The sequence below is a fragment of the Aquarana catesbeiana genome, linkage group LG12 (assembly GCF_042186555.1).
Source record: "Aquarana catesbeiana isolate 2022-GZ linkage group LG12, ASM4218655v1, whole genome shotgun sequence".
NCBI lineage: Eukaryota > Metazoa > Chordata > Amphibia > Anura > Ranidae > Aquarana > Aquarana catesbeiana.
The window spans coordinates 227,936,990-227,958,349 of NC_133335.1; the positions used below are offsets into that span (position 1 = coordinate 227,936,990).

At 43.8% G+C, this 21,360-nt stretch overlaps 1 protein-coding gene across 4 annotated transcripts in view; it reads right to left on the reverse strand.

Annotated features, from left to right (window-relative positions):
* CEP131 (centrosomal protein 131) overlaps positions 1-21,360 on the reverse strand; it is a 120,910-nt gene that overhangs the window by 66,731 nt on the left and 32,819 nt on the right. For 3 of the 4 annotated variants that reach the window (XM_073606855.1, XM_073606854.1, XM_073606856.1), the window contains exons 11-16: positions 21,140-21,234; positions 17,664-17,831; positions 13,434-13,634; positions 12,438-12,563; positions 10,423-10,548; positions 7,926-8,042 (exon numbers count right to left, since the gene is read on the reverse strand). In XM_073606855.1, the coding sequence (XP_073462956.1) occupies positions 7,926-8,042; positions 10,423-10,548; positions 12,438-12,563; positions 13,434-13,634; positions 17,664-17,831; positions 21,140-21,234 (833 nt within the window). The remainder of the gene's footprint in view (positions 1-7,925; positions 8,043-10,422; positions 10,549-12,437; positions 12,564-13,433; positions 13,635-17,663; positions 17,832-21,139; positions 21,235-21,360) is intronic. The other variant, XM_073606858.1, reaches the window with a different exon arrangement.

Consider the following 21,360-nt stretch of genomic DNA (forward strand, 5'->3'; position numbering starts at 1 on the left):
GACAGACCCCCGAACAGGCCAATGTGGGAGGTACACGGGGGGGGGGGGGGGGGGGGGGGGGGGGATACCTGCACAGACAACTCAATAGCTGTGAGGGCCAACCTTTCTGTTTTCTGCTTCACTAATGACTTGGACCGAAGGCCGTATAACATACGCTACTGCTTGCCCTTTATCTTCCAGGCGCTCTACATTTGATGCTGATCCTAATTTTTAATAAATGATACACTATAAACTCGCCCTCACCAATAGTGTGATCAAATAGCAGCGCTAAAAATACTAAAAAAATCTAAAAGAAAAAAATATATGTGTATATACGTGATTACTAAATGTGATATCTAAATTAACAGCTGTTTGTTGACAGCACTGAATGAATAAGTGTTTCTAATAAACAGACATAGTGTGACCCATCTGTGTAATAATCTTATATCTAAAGAAAAAATGTTCAACATATAAAGTCCAAAAATTAAGTGAAACGTAGTGAGTAATGGTGATATCATCAAATATATGATCTTCAGTGATAATATCTTCCACCACACCGCTGTGATTGTGACTTCCACTCCCCTTCAGCGAGTAAACTCACCAGCTCTTTTTGCCTTACACTCTCGTGTTCGGCTCACAGGCTTTTCCCACACAGTAGGGGGCAAAGTAATAACCTCCAATCAATCCCTGTTTAGTTATCCAGAGTTTATATGCAAACGCTCTCTCCACATGAAAGAAAGGAAAAGCGATCCAATAGTGCAGTAACGCAACAAACTTTAATAAAAATGACACTCTCCTCCACCATTGAACTCACATTTCACAAATATCAATCAAGCGAATAGGCACAGCAATCATGGTAATCACCAACAGCACTTCAAACGGTAAACTGGACGTATGGTGGTCACGGCGGACCCAGGTAATCTATTGGACGGTGATACTCTCACCCATTCCCTGGAGTCTCCCGTAGCTGCTTCCCCGCTCACTCGTATGGCGCTCCCTGTCACAGCGTCCTACGTCAAGCTTCTTCGATTGCCGTATAGCCACGCCCCGACATGTTTCCTCACAGAGGACTTATTCATGGGATTGGCTAGACGGTCTGGCAATCTTTCTTATATACCCTCCCACCATATGACGCGCATTGTTGATGACACTGCGCTTGCGCGTTCCCTGTGTCTCCGTTCGCACCATACGTGTACATTGCTTTATGCAGCAGAGATAGAGAGCATTAGAAATCCATTAATACTAAAAATACTACAGCAATATTACTGTCAGGAAACACTAGCTAATTGGTGATTGCGCACATCATCCATAGAGAGCGCGTATCATCAATCCTCACAACAAGTCATACATTGCCTGTATACAGTGATATCCACAGATTAATCATAGAAATATGACATTCTCTAAACTAAAAAACATATAAAAAGTATACTAATTTAAAATGTATTAATTATTAAAATGGTTGGAAATATAAATATAAAAACTAAACCCATTAAAGTCCAAACAAGGTTATTACATCTCTTGGATCTACCGCATCTCTCACACGAGACATTCTTTCTACCTCAAAGGTCAACTCCTCCATACATAAGGATCAAAGAATATCAAAAAATATCATGTACCTATAGTCTCCCCTACCAGTCCCCCTCCCCCCATAGGTGGTCTCTTGGTTGCGTTGGTGTTACAGATTCTGCACCTATCATCATTTCTGGGTCAGGGTGACATAAAACTCTGGACCCCAACTGTTAACTCAATAATCATTAATAAAACAGTTGAGGTCCAGCTCTACATTTAAACCCCTGGGAAAAAGACATCTCAATAAGTATATCCATCGAGTTTCACGTTGGGATAAATCCCTTATTCTGTTGGAACCCCTCCACGATGGATATACAATGTCTATCCCACAAAACTGGAGTAGACTTGGATCTTGATTATGCTTCTCCCTAAAATGAAGGGATACGCTATGGTACTTGAAGCCATTTTTAATGTTTGTTAAATGCTCAGAGATGCGGACCCTTAATAGCCTTTTTGTGCGTCCTACATAACAGGTCACATGGGCACCACATCAAGTACACTACGTATGATGAATTACACTTATTGAACTCTTTTATTTCAAATGTTTCATTTGCTTGATTAGTGATGCTCTTCATGTTCCTGTTCCTAATCCTCACTGTCCTACAACACACGCATTTGCTGCATGGGAAGAAACCATTAAGATTTATTTTGATAGATGGTCGGCCTGGTGGATCAAGGATTTTTTTCACTACTCTATGCCCAAAATTAGGGGCCCTCCTGTAAATAAACTTGGGGGTTTCTGGTAACAATTCTCCTAGGTGTCGATCCCTCCGGAGAATATACCAGTATTTTTTAAAAATCCTCTCAATATCTCTGTACTGACTATGGTAGTTGGATATAAATCCCCACTGTTTCTCCTTGGATCTGATTCTTTCTTTGTTTTTTAAAATTTCCTCCCTTGGTATATTGGCTACCTGCTCTATAACCTCATCCACAGACTTTTCTGAATAGCCCTTCTGAAGGAACCTCTCCTTTAGCACTTTTGCCTGAGCATAATACTTTTCTTGTTCCGTACAGTTCCGGCGGACCCTCATCAATTGTCCCTTCGGGATGTTCTTTATCCATACAGGGTGATGACCACTCCTGATGGATAAAAAACTGTTCCGTTCCGTCGGTTTAAAGTACACACAAGTTACCAGGGAGTGATCCTTTCTTTGAATCGTCACATCCAAAAAATTAATGCATGTGTTACTAATTTGAGCCTCCAGTCTAATGTTGTTATTATTAGTATTAAGGTACTTTAAAAATTCTTCAACAGATTCCCTAGACCCCTCCCAAATCAGCAGGAGGTCGTCTATGAACCTTCGATAAAACTTGAGTTTGGGGAGAGGCCTACTAAAAATAAACCTGTCTTCCCACTCTGCCATGAACAGGTTGGCGAGGCTAGGGGCAAATTTAGCTCCCATAGCCACGCCAACCTGTTGGGAAAAGAAGTGCCCATTCCAGCAAAAATAATTATGCGACATGCAGAAGTTTAGGGCCCGGCCCACAAATCTCTTCTGCATGTCGGGGATATCCTCCCTCTTGCTCAGGGCCCAATTTAGTGACCGAGACGCTTTCTCATGTTGAATGGTCGTGTACATGGTTGCGTTACTGCACTATTGGATCGCTTTTCCTTTCTTTCATGTGGAGAGAGCGTTTGCATATAAACTCTGGATAACTAAACAGGGATTGATTGGAGGTTATTACTTTGCCCCCTACTGTGTGGGAAAAGCCTGTGAGCCGAACACGAGAGTGTAAGGCAAAAAGAGCTGGTGAGTTTACTCGCTGAAGGGGAGTGGAAGTCACAATCACAGCGGTGTGGTGGAAGATATTATCACTGAAGATCATATATTTGATATTATCACCATTACTCACTACGTTTCACTTAATTTTTGAACTTTATATGTTGAACATTTTTTCTTTAGATATAAGATTATTACACAGATGGGTCACACTATGTCTGTTTATTAGAAACACTTATTCATTCAGTGCTGTCAACAAACAGCTGTTAATTTAGATATCACATTTAGTAATCACGTATATACACATATATTTTTTTCTTTTAGATTTTTTTAGTATTTTTAGCGCTGCTATTTGATCACACTATTGGTGAGGGCGAGTTTATAGTGTATCATTTATTATTAATTTACATGATTTTGTATCATTAAGTGGCTGCTTTGAGTGAGGGGCTAATCCCATGAGCGCAGTGTTTGGCACACAGAAAGGGGCGGATCACCCGTGTACCATATCAGTAATACATTTGATCCTAATTTTTACCCTTATTATTTAACAAATACATTATTTAAATTAATAAACAAAAAAGTGTCAGGGGAGTATGTACAGGGGGGTCGCAGGCGTGGCAATTGTGACCCGGCCCCATGCTCCAGGGGCCTGCGAGGCCCCCCCCCCGTACACCTAGAAAGGATGGGCGTATAGAAGAACCAATCTCCTCCATTTTCCTCCTGCAGCCACTGAATGCCCGCTTCTTATCCTCTCCCTCCTGCAGGCATTGAGGGGCTGCAGGAAGAGAATGGAGGGGATCAGTTGCTCTATATGCTGTCCACACTACCCATCCTATCCAACTTCCTTCTGCTGCCCAATGGGCGTCTGTGTTCTCTCCTCACTCCCCTGTTTTCTCTCCAGGCCCCCCTCGTCTCTCCCCCCCCCCCTCCTCAGCGCTGCTGGGTCCTTGTCTTAATGGATGTGTACCAATCGCTAACTGTGTTCATTTATAACCGTTTCCTATGCTTCGGTTTGTGAATGAATGGGAAGCCTCTGTACAGATCTATTCCTGTTTATTCATTCTGTGCTGCTGAAGCTGCAGAAAAGGAGATGGAGGGCCGAGTTCTCCATCTCATTTCTCTGTCTCAAAAGGTGAAACATCAGAGGTTTGTTTGGACCCCATATCATCTCACCAAAGTCCCCCCCAAACGGGGCTAATAAAAAAAAAAAAAAATGTAAAAATAAATAAATAATAATAATAATAAAAAAATAACAAAACAAAAGATGAGAAATAATAATAAATAATAATAATAAAAAAATAGCAAAACAAAAACACACAACTGACTCCCGTGGTGGAATTACCAGGGTTGCAAAGGTCGCACTTGAGACCGGGCCCTGGCTTTCTGCCACTGGGCTCAGAGAGAAGGGGCCAGCCAGGGGTCAGGAGGTTGATGTAGGAGGTTTGAGTAGGTGCTGTTTTTAGCTTGAAACACGTTACCATCTATTGTTCCTGTCATGCTTGTGATACTGTTAGGATGCTAAAATAAAAGAGACTGAGGAGTGCAGAAAATTCTGGACTTTTTCGGATGTACAATATTTAAATCAGTGACTTCCTATTACTGTAGTAGCAATGCTGATTTACTAAAGGATTTCCGAATCATCAATAAATTGTGTCAATATTCACTTCAATTACCCAATCGTGTGAAAAGCAAATTCCTGGTTACTTATTTCATCACATGACTGAATAACAGGTATATTTTCACAAGACTTTTAGTAGAATCAGCCCAAGCTTCTCATTTATTGGAGGAAAGGTTGGTCACTCGACTGCTTGAACTGTGAAGAATCCCACTGATCATTAACCACTTGCCTACCGGGCACTTTCACCCTCTTCCTGCCCAGGCCAATTTTCAGCGCTCTCACACTTTGAATGACAATTGTGCGGTCATGCAACATTGTACCCATATGACATTTTTTATTGGGTTGAGACAGATAAAGCTTTCTTTTGGTGGCATTTAATCAACACTGGGGGGTTTTATTTTTTGCCAAATAAATGAAAAAGACCGGAAAAAAAAAAAAAAAGAAGGGTTTCTTAGTTTTGGTTATAAAATTTTGTAAACAGTAATTTTTCTCCTTCACTGATGAGGCTGCACTGATGGGCACTAATGTCAAACTGGGGGCAGCGATGTTCATGCAGCCGCTGCATCCCAACCGACAACAGGAGGACTGCCTGCATGGGGATGTATGGAACACCTATGCAGGTAAACACGGACCTCCACATGTGAACGAGGACTGAATACTATAGCTACACCAGTGGCAAGATATCTACATCCATGATGGTGTCACCATAAAATCTGCAAAGCTGTGAGGGTGACCTCTCCGCTATGGCCTTGTAGGAGGAGCAGAGACACAAACTACGATTAGAGAACCTTGCCACTTGAATGAAGAATCAATGATCCCCATGTGAATGTCTGTTCAGGCGAAACATGTCGGGGGCGGAGCTTTGCTGACATCACCCACGCCTGCTGGAGCTGGCACACTGACCGAATACACTGTGAATAGCTTAGTTTTTGCTTAAAGTATAACTAAATGTAAAACTTTTTTAAAAGTTTTGGACAGAGTGGAGTTGAATTAGAACACATCAGTTTTATATTGTCGTCTGTGCCCCTGTTAAAGAGATTCCCCCCTTTCTATTTGTCTTGTTTACCATTATTATAGAAAGTGAAAGTAAAAGAAAATCCCCAAATTTTAGGTTTTCCACAGAAAAGGAATAGAGGGGAAATCTTTCAATGGGGACACTAGTTCTGGTGACTTGGGAGATTCCAGTAATTTGCAGGGATTTCTTCCCACTTCCGCAAACGGAGACTGATGGGGAAAAATTTTTTTTTAAAAATCTGGGAGGGATCTAACTTTGTCCGAAATGAAACAAAAAAAAAAAAAAGTTTTGCCTATAGTTCTACTTTATCTTTAGTCATTTTAGTCATTTTTTCAAATCTTCTGCTCTTGTTATTGTTTTAACTTTGGATAGTAAAGCATTTTTTTTCTGCCAGTAAACACTTTATACAGTCTACTTCCTGTTTCTTGTCTGGTCATTAGCCAACGATTATGACGTCATGCACAGCTCTCTCTCTCCCACTCTCGTGAGAGTTTGCCAGGAAGGGTGGGGGGTGAGTCCTAAGAGGGCCAATGAGAGCTGCAGAGCTGGTGGTGTGCCTCTGTGTGTCTGTGTAAATCCAGGAAGTGAACAGGCAGCAGCTTCAGCTGCCCACGCTCTGGAGGGAGATTTCTGCAGCATATTTGGCAAGTACAGAATCACAGTATATATAAAATAATATGCAAAGTGGTTGCAGGGAAGCTTCAGAATGGCAAAGATGTTTTTATTACAAATTATGTGAAAATAATGCAGTTCCCCTTTAAGCCATTTCCTTTTGCATCCCACTGACTGATCCCCTTCAAGCCAACTGAGTTCTATATTTTATATACAGTAAAACCTTGATTTGAGAGTAACTTGGTTTAAAAGCGTTTTTGCAAGACAAGCAACATTTTTAAATACATTTTGACGTGATATATGAGCGATGTCCTGATATACAAGTAGCGTCATGTCACAACTGAGTATAAGAGAGAAGAGAGGCGCCTCTAAGTGTAGCAATATGGTTACATTTAATGAAGGTACAACATTTAGCAACATATTGCTACACTTAGAGCCCATTCACACAGGGGCAACTTTGGATCCAACTTCAAGTCGTCCCAAGTCGCGCTACAAGAAAAAAATCAATGTAAGTGAATGAATCCGTCTTAATGCACACTACTGCAGTCGCTCAGACTTCAGAAAAGGTTCCTGTACTACTTCAATCTGACTTCTAGGCGACTTGTCCCAATTGATTTCAATGGAAGTCACCTCCAAGTCGGATGCCCGTTCATAGTGAGGCAACTTTACAGGAAAAAGAAAAGAATTTACCCAGGAAGAGCGACCGCGATATGTGATGTGAGCAGACTGCAGTTCCTCTTTAATAATTAAAGGGGAACTGTTGGAGATTGTGTTCTATACATAATTCATGGTCATTTTATTGATACACTTTGTCACTTGGGGTGATTATTTGATTTTGGTTTAAAAATTGGGACGGATATACAGCACAAAAGAATTGGCTTATATACTTAAAGGGAGAAGCCTTCAGGCTATTTAACTCGGTGATGTCCAACCAAAAAACACTCAGTTTTCTTTTGTGACATTTGCCTTTAGATAAAAGAGAGAAATACTGGTATTTCCTGGCTTAGGCCAGCCATAGCTGCATTGACTCTTGGCCGGTTCAGCAGGGACTGGCCAAGATTTGATTCATCTATGGGCAGACTGGTTGTACGGAGGTCAATTCATTGACTGACTTCAGTACAACCAGCCTGTCCGATATTTGCAGGTTGTCATTGATGGTGGCGATAGCCACAGCAGCAATCACTGTGTTCTGCCGGCCAAGAAGGCTCCTCACCGGCAGAAAACAATATCGCTGTGAAAGCGAATCTCCCATCAACACTGAATGTTGATGGGGAAACCATGGGAGGAACCACGGGTTGCAGGAAAGGAAACCACATCATCTATGGCTGGCCTTATGCAACAAAACTATTACTGAAAGACTAAAAGTAACTGTAACAGCATTAAATGTGCAGTGAGCCTCGTCTCTTACTGTGTCGTGCTGCTCCTGCATCTGTCGGATCTTACTGGAGTATTTCTGATCCACCTTCTTCAGTTCGTTCACAAGAGATTCACATCTTTCACTCAGAGATTTCTTGTCATCGATGAGCTGGGGAAAATGTATATGAGTGTTTATTTATAATATATATATATTTGTTACACACACACACACACACACACACACACACACACACACACAAATGTATCTTAACCAGCTCCCGCCCGCACTATAGCTGAAGACGGCTACAGCGTGGGCTTACTTTGCTGGGAGGGCATCCAGGGACATCCCCCTTGATCACGCTGCCTGTGCGCCCCCTGTGGCACGCTCTGTGATCGCCGCGTCCTTAGGACACAGATGATCACAGATTGGGGTAAAGGGCCAATAACAGCAACCCTTTACCACATGATCAGCTGATCACAATGTTAACACAAGTGGATTATCGGCATTCTTTTCCTCATGCTGACAGCGAGGAGAGGAGAGCCAATAACCAGCTTGTGTGAAAGTGGCATCTACACTGATAATCAAGGCAGTCCCAAGAGTGCCCATCAGTGCCGCCTATCAGTGCAGCCCCATCAGTGCATATCAGTGCAGCCTCATCAGTGCGCCCTCATCAGTGCCCATCAGTGCAGCCCCATCAGTGCATATCAGTGCAGCCTCATCAGTGCGCCCTCATCAGTGCCCATCAGTGCAGCCCCATCAGTGCCCACCAGTGCGCCCTCAGCAGTGCCTACCAGTGCCCAACAGTACCGCCTTATCAGTGCGGCCTCATCAGTACCCATCCTTGCAGTCTATCAGTGGCCATCCCCATAGGACATACTAAATTCTAACTCAAGGTGGACCATCTCCAAAACAGGCTGTAATCCTTGTACACATTTTTCTGGAGACATCTAGGCAGAATTTATTGATTTTCAGACCTGAATACTTGTTCTGGAGCGACTTACTAGGTCAGTGGTAGGTCTGGCTGTACCATTTCATATGTTTTTATCTTGCATATGTTTATTTTATTATATATATATATATATATATATATATATATATATATATATATATATATATATTTTTTTTTTTGTTTTTTTTGTTTTTTTTGTATTTTTACTTTTACACTTCATTATTTGTTTTTGAAGCACAAGTTTTTGATAGTTGAACAATGATAAGAACATGGTATTGAATTGGTGGTTAATTAACCTGCTGACACCCCCACGGGGGAGGGTCTGGCTAGGTATAAATGACCAGTCAATAGATGAAATAAATGGGCTTTGATAAAAGCACAATTTGTGTGGGAAACATGTAAGCATTGTCTCCCTTGCTTGTACATGTAGTGCTCCTCATGTTCTTCATGGTTTTATGTGAAATAAAGGCATTTTGGATCTTGGCCGTTTGGTGTGCAGCCGTCTGGACTTTCCTTTCATTACTATGTCAGTGGATGAGCCAGACAGCCAAGAAATGACCACTTTCCAAAATTAGCGGAGAATTGCAGCTCCTGTGCATCTGTACGGGTTCAAGGCAAGTCCTTTTTGTTTCCTATGTTGTTTAAAAAGGATCTGTAGAAGCTGAGCCCGAAGAAGGCAGGCGAGAAACTAGTCACTGGTTATTGCTGTGGTCTGCTTGCAGTTCAGCCCCCCCATTACTGCCTGACCATGTCCTGTTCTGCACTGTGTATCTGTATGGAAGTGGCCATCTTGGAAGAGAGCAGGGATTTGCTTCCTCACGTCTGAGCTACACCTCGATGACTGCTGAGATAATATTCAAGCAGTGGGCATAGGTGGTGGAAGCTCAGATCTACAGAATGAATGAAGCAGGAGAAGGGAGATTCTTCAGGTACAGCTTCCTCTCTGGCAAGGAGAAGAGTGCCTCCAAAAACCAACAGAGCACTAAGCACATTTGAGTTAAGATGTGTTATGTTTTCAGCAATGAATGGCTGGAGGTCTCCTTATACAAGAACACAGGTCCATACAATTTTTTATGGGAATATTTTATCCAAACCTTACCTACTGATACCCAACAGTCCATAGTACAATGTTTTCAATATACTCAATGTAAAGAAAAAACAAAAAAACAGGCCTTCATCAGGGTCATTATATGTCATTTAATCCCTTATTGGGCTGTTTTTTGTTGAATTGTACCCGGGTGTTTCCATTTCCACCATATCTGGGTGTTGGTGGAGAGCAAGTTGCACAGCTTCTATCCAACATTTCTGGGTGTTCCAGAAGGCATCTCCCACCTTGGTGCCATTGTTCCTTCCACTGGCCACTATTGCTTCCTGTAGTGCCGTAATGGGCACCAGGAGGAATCCCAGAATGCATCAGGGGACATGCTATCTGGCACATTCAGAAATTCCGGATAGCAGCTGTGTTCTTAGCTCTGCAAGAAAGCAAACATTCCAAACAGCACAGGCGGGTACTCGGCACAGGTGGGCATTCAAATTCTTCCATTACAGGGGGTTGCAGGCTGGAATTTTTTTCCCCCCCAACATGGTTCATGCCATTACCTGGTCTATGAAGGTCAGGTGTCTCTGGATGGTGGATTCGTACTGCTCACTTTGCTGTTTCAGCTGGTACCCCAACTCCTTCTCTGTCTGCTTTACATGGCGTACCGTCAGCTCCCGCTGCTGGGCCTGTGAAGGAGAAGAGTCTGTTAGTTTCCGGAGACACCATCAATGATCACAGATGGTTGGGCCTCATAAATTATAGACTCCGAGATGTGACGGGAGAAGCATGGGGGGAGCTTTAATGTGGAAGAAAAGGGAGCTCTGGTGTGCAAGGGAAGGGAGCTCTGGTGTGCAAGGGAAGGGAGCTCTGATGTGCAAGGGAAGGGAGCTCTGATGTGCAAGGGAAGGGAGCTCTGATGTGCAAGGGAAGGGAGCTCTGATGTGCAAGGGAAGGGAGCTCTGATGTGCAAGGGAAGGGAGCTCTGATGTGGAAGGGAAGGGTGGAGGGAGCTCTGATGTTGAAGGGAAGGGAGCTCTGATGTGCAAGGGAAGGGTGGGGGGTTCTAATGATGGAAGGGTGGAGGGGAGCTCTGATGTTGAAAGGAAGGGTGGGGGGGGGAGCTCTGATGTGGAAGACAAGGGAGCTCTGATGTGGAAGGCAAGGGTGGAGGGAGCTCTGATGTGGAAGGCAAGGGTGGAGGGAGCTCTGATGTGGAAGGCAAGGGTGGAGGGAGCTCTGATGTGGAAGGCAAGGGTGGAGGGAGCTCTGATGTGGAAGGGAAGGGTGGGGGGGGGGAGCTTTGATGTGGAAGAGAAGGGAGCTCTGGTGTGGAAGGGAAGGGAGCTCTGGTGTGGAAGGGAAGGGAGCTCTGGTGTGGAAGGGAAGGGAGCTCTGGTGTGGAAGGGAAGGGTGGGGGGTTCTAATGATGGAAGGGTGGAGGGGAGCTCTGATGTTGAAGGGAAGGGAGCTCTGATGTGGAAGGCAAGGGGGGGGGGGCTTTGATGTGGAAGAGAAGGGAGCTCTGGTGTGTGGAAAGGAAAGGAGCTCTGATGTGGAAGGCAAGGGTGGGGGGGGGGGGGGCTTTGATGTGGAAGAGAAGGGAGCTCTGATGTGGAAGGGAAGGGTGGAGGGAGCTCTGATGTTGAAGGGAAGGGAGCTCTGATGTGGAAGGGAAGGGAGCTCTGATGTGAAAAGAAATGGAGCTCTGATGTGGAAGGGAAGGGAGCTCTGATGTGGAAGGGAAGGGAGCTCTGATGTGGAAGGGAAGGGAGCTCTGATGTGGAAGGGAAGGGAGCTCTGATGTGGAAGGGAAGGGAGCTCTGATGTGGAAGGGAAGGGAGCTCTGATGTGGAAGGGAAGGGAGCTCTAATGTGGAAGGGAAGGGAGCTCTGATGTGGAAGGGAAGGGAGCTCTGATGTGGAAGGGAAGGGAGCTCTGATGTGGAAGGGAAGGGAGCTCTGATGTGGAAGGGAAGGGAGCTCTGATGTGGAAGGGAAGGGAGCTCTGATGTGGAAGGGAAGGGAGCTCTGATGTGGAAGGGAAGGGTGGGGGGTTCTAATGATGGAAGGGTGGAGATGAGCTCTGATGTGAAAGGGAGTTGTGGGGAGAGCTCTGATGTTAGTAATGATTAAGTACATTTGTACTGTGTGAAACGCGTCTACGAGATTGTGTTGGTGTCTCCTGGGGTCACTTGGTGACTAAATAAATGGAATTTGGAACCACCTGATGTGCAGCCATTTCTTCTTTACCTTGAAGGGTGGAGGGAGCTCTGATGTGGAAGGGAAGGGTGGGTGGGGGGGAGCTCTGATGTGAAAGGGAAGGGTGGGTGGGGGGGAGCTCTGATGTGGAAGGAGCTCTAATGTGGAAGGGAAGGGTGGGGGGAGCTCTGATGGGGAAGGGAAGGGTGGGGGGAGGGGGGCTCTGATGTGAAAGTTATTTCCTGGATCATTGATAAAATAGATTTTTTTTTCATCCCTAGAATATTTGTAATAGATACAATGTGGCCCTGGTAGTGAAAAGTCCAGAGCCCCCCCTGGATTATGGCGAGGATAATAATGGAGGCAGAGATACTCACCAGCGCCGTCTGCAGGAGCCCCAAAGCTTTCCTCTTCTCCTCCAGCTCCAGCATGGAGCTGGTCACCTCAGTAGCCACCGCCGAGGCCTGTTCTAGATGAGTCAGTTCCTCCTCCGACAGCAGTGGCTGTTCAGGGAAGAGGCGACAAGAACATTCAGAGTAGACCGTGCATTGTATAGATTTCCTCTTCATTTGCTACAAGCTATCGCTACCTCACTTCCTGTCATTGTGACACAACAGGAAGTGTGTGTGTGTGTGTGGGGGGGGGGGGGGGAATTGCAAAAGGAACCCAGAGAGCAAAAAAAACCCAACAAAAAATGTAATTTTTCTGACTTTGACTTGGGACTCCATCCCTCTCTCACTCCATCCAACGCTAAAGGAAAAAAGTTTTGCCTTTAACTTGAAATGGATGACCTCTGCTGAGTAAAGCTACGGCCTTACGGACGAAACGCGTTAGAATTTGTCTGTAACTGCTGGAATAAAATTGCATAAAGGAGCATTCACGTGCCGACTTTTCTTTAAAATTTGGAAGTGTTTTGGATATTTTAACCTGAGCCCCGACACTCCCTCCGTATCCATTTCATCTCTGTATGACCTCTAAAAGGTCATAAAAACTGTTGTGTCTATGATGTGTTTCGGGTAACAAAGCTCAATACAATTTATGGGTATCTATTTACTCCACGCAACTATTTTAAAAAGTAGGCAATATTTTGTGTGCATTAAAATTTTTTTTTTTTTTTTTAAATGGTTTTGATAAATCATTGCACCAATACCATGTGACATTAAAAAAACTGGAACTACCACCATTTTATTCTCTAGGGTTTCTGCTTTCAGAAAATATATGCTTGGGGGGTTTAAATAATCGTCAGGCCTAATATGTGCATTTAAACACGTGTGCAAAAAAAAAATTTGAAAAACCCCCCAGCTCTGACAGCTAAAGGGTTAATTCCTGCTGGCGGATTGGAAAGCAATACAAAAACCGATGATTCTGATTACCGCTCGGTGGGTGTTGGAAGCGGACGATCGAGGTCTCTCCTGCTCGGCTTTTTCCATCTCATCCAGAAAACTGATGATATTCTTTAACTTGGCCTCGGACAGCAGAGTCCCGTTCTGGGGTTCCTTCTGCTCCGCTTGCCCATCGCGTGTCATCTGACTGAGCCGTTCCAAGTTATCGACGGTCAGGGAGGTGTCTGCATCCTAAAAAGAGAGAAAGAGAGGGAGAGGACATTACAATTACTATATGGGGGTGGGGGGTTTACTAAAACTGGAGAGTGTAAAATCTGGTGCAGCTCTGCACGGTAACCAATCAGCTTCCAGGATTTATTGTCAAAGCATAACTGAACAAGCTGAAGTTAGAAGCCGATTGGCTGCCATGCACAGCTGCACCAGATTCTGCACTCTCCAGTTTTAGTAAATCCCCCCCCCCCCCCCCCGCTACAACAATCGGGGGGGGGGGGGGGGGGGCACACAAAGAAAATCCGAGATCTATTTCTGTATGGATGGAGGACTCGGGCACCATATAGGAAAAGTTTGATTTCACAGGAAGGATCGCACAGCTATACTACACTTATATATTAAGGCCCCCTTTCACACCTCTGCGACTTTTCCTGCGACTTTGGACATCAGAGCTGCATGACGACTTTGATGCAAGTTGAGGACCATAGACCTCAAATTTACACAGACATTCCCTGAAATCGCGTCAAAATCGCATCAAAATCGTGCGACTTTCAGGAGGCGGCAGTGTGAAAGGGATCTAAATCTCAAGTGAACTTTCAGATGAAAATCGGATAAATATAATGCAGCTATATCAAAACAAAAAAAAAAAAAATTGTGCAAAGTCTTGCACTTCATTTCCATTAGAAAGCACTCACAGAATAGAAAAGCCTGCCTCCTGCCAGCATGCTGCAAAGAAGGACCCTTGCTCTCTCTCTCTCTGTGGAAGCAGTGGTCTCTCTGCAGAGATCCGACACGTGTCCTGCAGAGCCAGAGCTACACATCTCTACTCAACAAGAATCATTCATTTAGCCGATTGGAGAGTTCTCTGCAGGAAACATGTTAGACCTCTGCAGAGAGACCGCTGCTTTCAACCAAGGAGCAAGGGTGCTGCTCTACAGTATGCTTGCAGGGAAGAGGCTTTTCGACTGCAAACCCGCTGATTTATCCTGAATGAGCAAAGAACAGATTTACTATCATCACTTCCCAACCACCTGCCATGTACTGTGTATAGGAGACAAGTGAAGGCAAAAAGGGATGTAAATGCAAGTCTCTGCCTACTTCCGGGTTTAGGGCGCACGCATGTGCGACTCCCAGTCGGCACCCATTGTGACTGTACACAATGGGAGCATGTCGGCAAATCCCAGCCAATGATTTGCAGCCGGGCCCTGCTAATCGGCTGTGTCCAATCACAGCCCAGAGCTCTGTTTTGACAAACAACCAAGAGCTCTCTACAGAGGGAGCGATCTCCAGGTTTCTTATCCCTGCAAAACAAGGATGAGAAACAGAGATCTAGTAGTAAAAGCAGCACATATTACACATAGTTAGGCAGACATTTAACCCCTTTGATCGCTCCTAGATGTTAACCCCTTCCCAGCCAGTGTTATTAGTGCAGTGACAATGTAAAGTATTATCACTGAATTAGTGTCACTGGTGATGTCAGTGGCAGTTAGTATCAGATTGCCCGCTGCACTACTGCAGTCCCACTATAAAAAGGTAGCCCATAGATAGGTTGCAGGAAAGAAATGAACCCGGCGGAGGGAGCCATACCTGCCGGGAGAAAGAAGTGCTCATTACTAGCGGCTACAGCAGCCGCTAGCAATATTTAAGAGTGAATCCGTCAGGCTATATGTATATATATAATCAATTTTAAAAATCCAGTATATATCCCATAGATTGTAGGCACTATAACTTTCACACCAATCAATATGCGCTTATTGGGATTTTCTTTATCAAAGACATGTAACAAAATACATTTTGGGCAATATTTATGAAGAAATTAGATTTTTTATTTGGATACGTTTTATAACAGGAAAGTAAAAATTTGTGTATAATTATAATATAATATTTATATTGTTAAACCAATCAATATACAATTATTGGGATTTTCTTTATCAAAAGACATGTACAGTAGTGGAATACATTTTGGCCAATATTTATAAAGAAATTTGATTTTCTTTTTTGATTTTCTTTTTTTTTTTTTTTTATTTGGATAGGCTTTGTAGCAGAAAGTAAAAAATATGGTTTTATTTTCCAAATTTTCTGTCTTTTTTTTTTTTTTTTTAAATTTAATAATCGCAAAAAAAAAAAAACAAAAAAAAAACGTAGAGGTGATCAAATACCACCAAAAGAAGGCTCTATTTGAGTGATAAAAATATATAAATGTCATACGTGTGCAGGGTTGCATGACCACGCAATTACCAGTTAAAGTAGCGCAGTGCTGAATAGCTTGGTCATGAAGGGGGGGGGAGCTAAAACCTTCCGGAGCTCAAGGGGTTAAGGAATATGTAACTAGACTAGCAGCCTGTGATGATGGGCCTTTGTTTGCATCAGAAGCGTTGCATCTCCCCATACAGTACAAGTCAGGGGAATGGAAATGCAGCTTGAAGCATTGAAGCAGCTTAAAAAGGGAGTAAACAGCACTATAGATGAACCTGTCAGTGAACTCAATGAGCATTTCAAAAACATCTAAAATGCAGTTAGAATGCTCCTGAAGGCACGCTGCGTGTGCCCATCGACATGGGGGGGGGGTATTTTTGGCCAATTTAACCACTTGTGGACCGCCCACGGCACATATATTGCGGCAGGGCGGCTTCCCTATGCCAGATCAGGTACCCAAGTATGTGATCTGACGTCTGGGGCAAGTGCGCCACTGGTGACCCACTTCCGCTGCCCCGCGGACTCGATGTCCACCAGCACCTGCTGATTGCACAGTACACAGGCAGAACAGCAGTCTATGTAAACAAGGCAGAAGGGAAGGCATGGATCCGGTGTTCCTGCCAGGCAGGAATGTGGATCTTAGCCTTCCCCTATTAAAATCACCTCCCCCACAGTGAGTAAGCACAACCTAGGCACACAGTTAACCCTTTGATCGCCCCTGATATTAACCCATTCCCCTCCCAGTGTCATTAGTACAGTGGCAGTGCATATTTTTAGCACGAATCACTGTATTAGTCACTGGTTCCCAAAAAGTGTCACTTAGTTGTCCAATTTGTACGCCGCAAAAAAAAAAAAAAATCGTAGTCACGCTATAAGTCGCTGATCGCCGCCATTACCAGTAAAAATAAATAAATATAAGATATCCCATAGTTTGTAGACGCTATAGCGTTTGTGTAAACCAATCAATATACTCTTAGGCTCGGTTCACACTGGGGCGACTTGGGATCCGACTTGTACGCCCTCAAGTCGCCCCAAGTCGCCCCAGAAATAGTTTGAATGGGAGTTAACGCTAGCGTCTTAATAGACGCTACTGAAGTCGCTCCGACTTCAGAGCGTACTCCCTGTACTACTTTGATCCGACTTGGTAGGCGACCTGTACCATAGAAATCAATGGAAGTCGCCTCCAAGTCGGATCTCTCTGTAAAGTCAAGCGACTTTGCAGGGAAAACCCCTCCCTCCCCCCCTCCCTCCCAGAGAGCTGATTGGCCACAGGCGAAGTCGCCTGTCATGCAGGCGACTTCAAGTCGCCTTGTAATTTGCTAAAGTCGCGTCGAAGTCGCCGTGCAAAGTCGCGCTGAAGTCGTGTTGCCCCAGTGTGAACCGAGCCTCACTGGGATTTTTTTTAACCAAAAATATGTAGCAGAATACATATTGGCCTAAATTGATGAAGACATTTTTTAACATTTTTTTTTATTAGATATGTTTTATAGCAGAAAGTAAAAAATGTTTTTTGGTTTTTCAAAAATCGGCGGTCTTTTTTTTATTTATTGCGCAAAAAACAAAAAAAATAAAAACGCAGAGGTGAGCAAATACCACCAAAAGAAAGCTCTATTTGTGGGAAAAAAAGCCAAAAATGTATTTTGGTAAAGCATCGCACGACTGCGCAATTGTCAGTTAAAGCAACGCAGTGCCGTATCGCAAAAAATGGCCTGGTCATGAAGGGGGGGGTAAAACTTTCAGAGGTCAAGTTCTGCAGGTAAAATGTAAAAAAAAAAAAAAAAATTATTATTCTTATTAATAATAATAATAATAATAATAATAATAATAATGGAAACTCTTCTGCACTCTTCTTACCCCATCGATCCAGCTAAACTTGTCTTTGCTGTCGGGTTTGATGCCCAGCAAAGGTTCCGGTTCCTCCAGCTGTTTCAATGTGTCCAGTAAGTCCGTGAGGGTCGTCTTAGACTGAGCAGAGGCCGCGACATCCACGTCCCCCAGAGTCTGCTCTGAAGATGGGTGACCCTAAAGAAGAGGAAATTGCAGACAAAGCGATGGTCAGGCAACCCAGACCTGATCATAATCTGCCCTTTGATTTGTATGGGGTGATCTATCCGGGGGGGTTCTTAACAAATAAATAGATATGGAGAGATAAGAACCCCCGATAGATCAACCCAGACCTGATAGTTCAGTTAGAAGTACGTCCTCCTATTGCCCCGGATCTCATTGGATTGCCCGTTATGCACATTCCTGGGGTTCTTTGCACCCCCAAGGTTCCGCTGGTCAAATCTAGAGGAAACTTCATAGTGTTACATTGTCAGGCCAAGAAGCAGCAGTCGGATCTTTCACCCTGCAGGTCAGGGCAGCACGCGGCTCCAGGGTGTCGGCAATGTATGGTCAGCCAATCACTGCTTGACTCCATTAGCATTATAAAAGGGCACCTTCTTTATTCCGTATTGGAGGTTCTGCCATCATCCAAAAATCTTACAACATATAAAACATACATACTGACTTGCTAACAATTAAATCAGAATTCGCAGATTTCATGTGCAAAATGATTTGGAGTCTCTGCTGCGGTTTCTAGTGTAACACTGTCCATGCAGGAGTTATAGATCCTGCTCTTTATTTGTACTTTTGTAACTCTCTGCTGCAACTGCCTGGGAGTATATAAATAAGTGGAAATCAGAGGGGTACACAGGAAATATCGGTTCTGGGTGGGGGTATGCTTTATAAATGAAGTCTACATGCACACGGGTGGTTTGGTCCCGGAATATTGATATTTTCCTGCACCAAGAAAGCACAGTTGGAGCACCCAGCCCCGCTGTCAGACGCCTTTTAAAATCTAAAACAGGCTGAAATACATGTGGCAACTGGATGCAGATGGTCACTGGACTGAGCTGTTCACACATATAAAAAGTGTCTGTAAACCTCAGACATGAAATATGAACAAAGCATATCCTTCTATAGCTGTGGTCTCCAAACTGCGGCTCGGGGGCCAGATGTGGCCCTGTGTTTACTTTTATCTGGCCCTTGAGGCTCTTTTTTTTTTTTTTAAATTCGCTGACACGAAAGAAGGGGCACAATTCCTACCAATGACACCAACGATGGGGTACAGTTCCTCCCAATGACACCAACAAAAAGGCCCAATGACACCGATGATGGGGCACAATTCCTCCCAATGACACCAACAATGAGGCACAGGTCCTCCCGATGACTCCAAAAACGAGGCCCTCTCACTAACACTAAAGATGGGGCATTGTTTACTCCCGATGGCCACTGTCCGGCCCCCCCCCTAAAGGCTGAAGGACAGTAAACTGGCCCCTTGTTTACAAAGTTTGGAGACCCCCGATCTATAGTGTGTCTCAGCTCAGAGCACCAAGTGTCATTTCTGTCTACTGCCTCCTTCCTCTGCTATCAGCAGGAGTCACTTATGACAAGTTTTCCTGACACCAAGAGATAAAAAGGTGACAGGGGGAGGGAGTTCCATTCAAAGAGCAGAATTCATACAGCTTGTCTGAGCGGTCATAAAAAAAAAGGGGGATGGGGAGCTGAAGTTACACCCTGCAGAGCTCATCGAGAGCCGATTGGAGGGAAGAGACCCCAGCAGCAATCAAAGTCAGTCAGCCAGCCAATCAGGAGGGAGAGGGGGCGGGGCCGAGCTCCGTGTCTAAATGGACACAGAGCTGTGACTCGGCTCGGGTGCCCCCATAGGAAGCTGCTGACTGTGGGGACACTCGACAGGAGGGAGGGGCCAGAAGCAGCAAAGAGGGACCGGAGAAGAGGAGGATCCGGGCTGCTCTGTGCAAAACCAACTGCACAGAGGAGGCAAGTATAACATGTTTTGTTATGTAACCGCTTCCAGGCCACCCGCGTCGATTGACGGCGGCAGAATGGCTCCCCTGCGCGAATCGCCGTAGCTGTACGGCGGCCGATTTAAGGGTTTTTTGGGGTGCGCACCCGCTGCTGAGGGGCCCGTGCCCGGTAGGCGCCGGCGCGATCGCTCCTGACAGAGCAGGAATGATGATGTGTGTGTGTAAATACACACATCCACATCCTGTCAGGGGAGAGAAGACAGATCGTGTTTTCCTAGTATATAGGAACGCCGATCAGTCTCCTTCAAAGTCAGTCCCATCCAACCTACAGTTGGAACACACACACAGGGAACACAGTTAACCCCTTGATCGCCCCCTAGTGTTAACCCCTTCCCTACCAATGACATTTATACAAATGACATTTAACCAGTGGCTATTTAAAGCACTAATCGCTGTATGTCAGTGGTCCCAAAATAGTGTCAAAAGTGTCCGATCTGTCCGCCACAGTCCTGATAAAAAAAATTGCAGATCGCCGCTATTACCAGTAAAATAATAATAATAATAATAAATAATAGTAATAATAATAATAATAATAATAAATAATAATGATAAAATGCCATAAATCTATCCCCTATTTTGTAGACGCTATAACTTTTATGCAAACCAATCAATATATACTTATTGCGATTTTTTTAACCAAAAATATGTAGAATATATATCAGCCTAAACTGAGGAAGAAATACGTTTTTTGTTTTTGTTTTTTAAAATTTGGGATATTTATTATAGCAAAAAGTAAAAAATATTGTTTTTTTTCCAAAATTGTCACTCTTTTTTTGTTTATAGCGCAAAAAATAAAAACTGCAGGAGGTGATCAAATTTCATCAAAAGCTCAATTTGTGGGAAAAAAAAAAGGACATAAACTTTGGGTACAGCATCGCACGACCGCGCAACTGTCATTTAAAGCGACGCAGTGCCGTATCGCAAAAAATGGCCCGGTCAGGAAGGGGGCAAATCTTTCCGGGGCTGAAGTGGTTAATAAAAAAACAAAAAAAAAAAAACAAAAAAAAAAAAAAAAAAACACAAGACTTTACAATCACTTTAATACCATAAATATTAACATATTCGATTTTTCACTCCAGCAGTATATAAGGAGCTTGGAATTTGTAGAGGAATGCTTAAATAATGCTTTACAATTTAACTACACCCATTAGATTTTAGATGACTAAAATTAGTTTTAGTCGACTAAAATGTAATGGGGATTTAGTCGACTAAATACAATTAAAAACAATAGCAGAAGACTAAAATGGGACTAAGACTAAAAACGAAAATCTAAATTTGCTGCCAAAATAACCACTGGTGACAAGGTCTCTAGCAGTTCCATGATACTTTATCATTTAATTTTATTTGTAACTAAAAATAAAACAAATCTGATTTCTCATATTTTCTTTGTAAAAAAAAAAAAAAATTATCATAAGTCCTGCCAGTGGTATGTGATGTGTAGATGGATGGTTGGGTACATACCGCCACGCCCTGCTCATAGTTCCTGCTGTCCGGTGCTGGTTTAAAGAGGGGAACTCCGGAGCTGTCACATTCCAATGCATCCTGTGTTCTAGAACCTGCCGGAAATAAAGTATAGCCTTAGGTCTCATATGGATGCTGTTTGGTAGGTCAGGCACCACATCCCCAGTAAAAGCATCAACACAAAAAAAAAAAAAGGAGAAGAGGAAGGAAGAAGGGGGAAG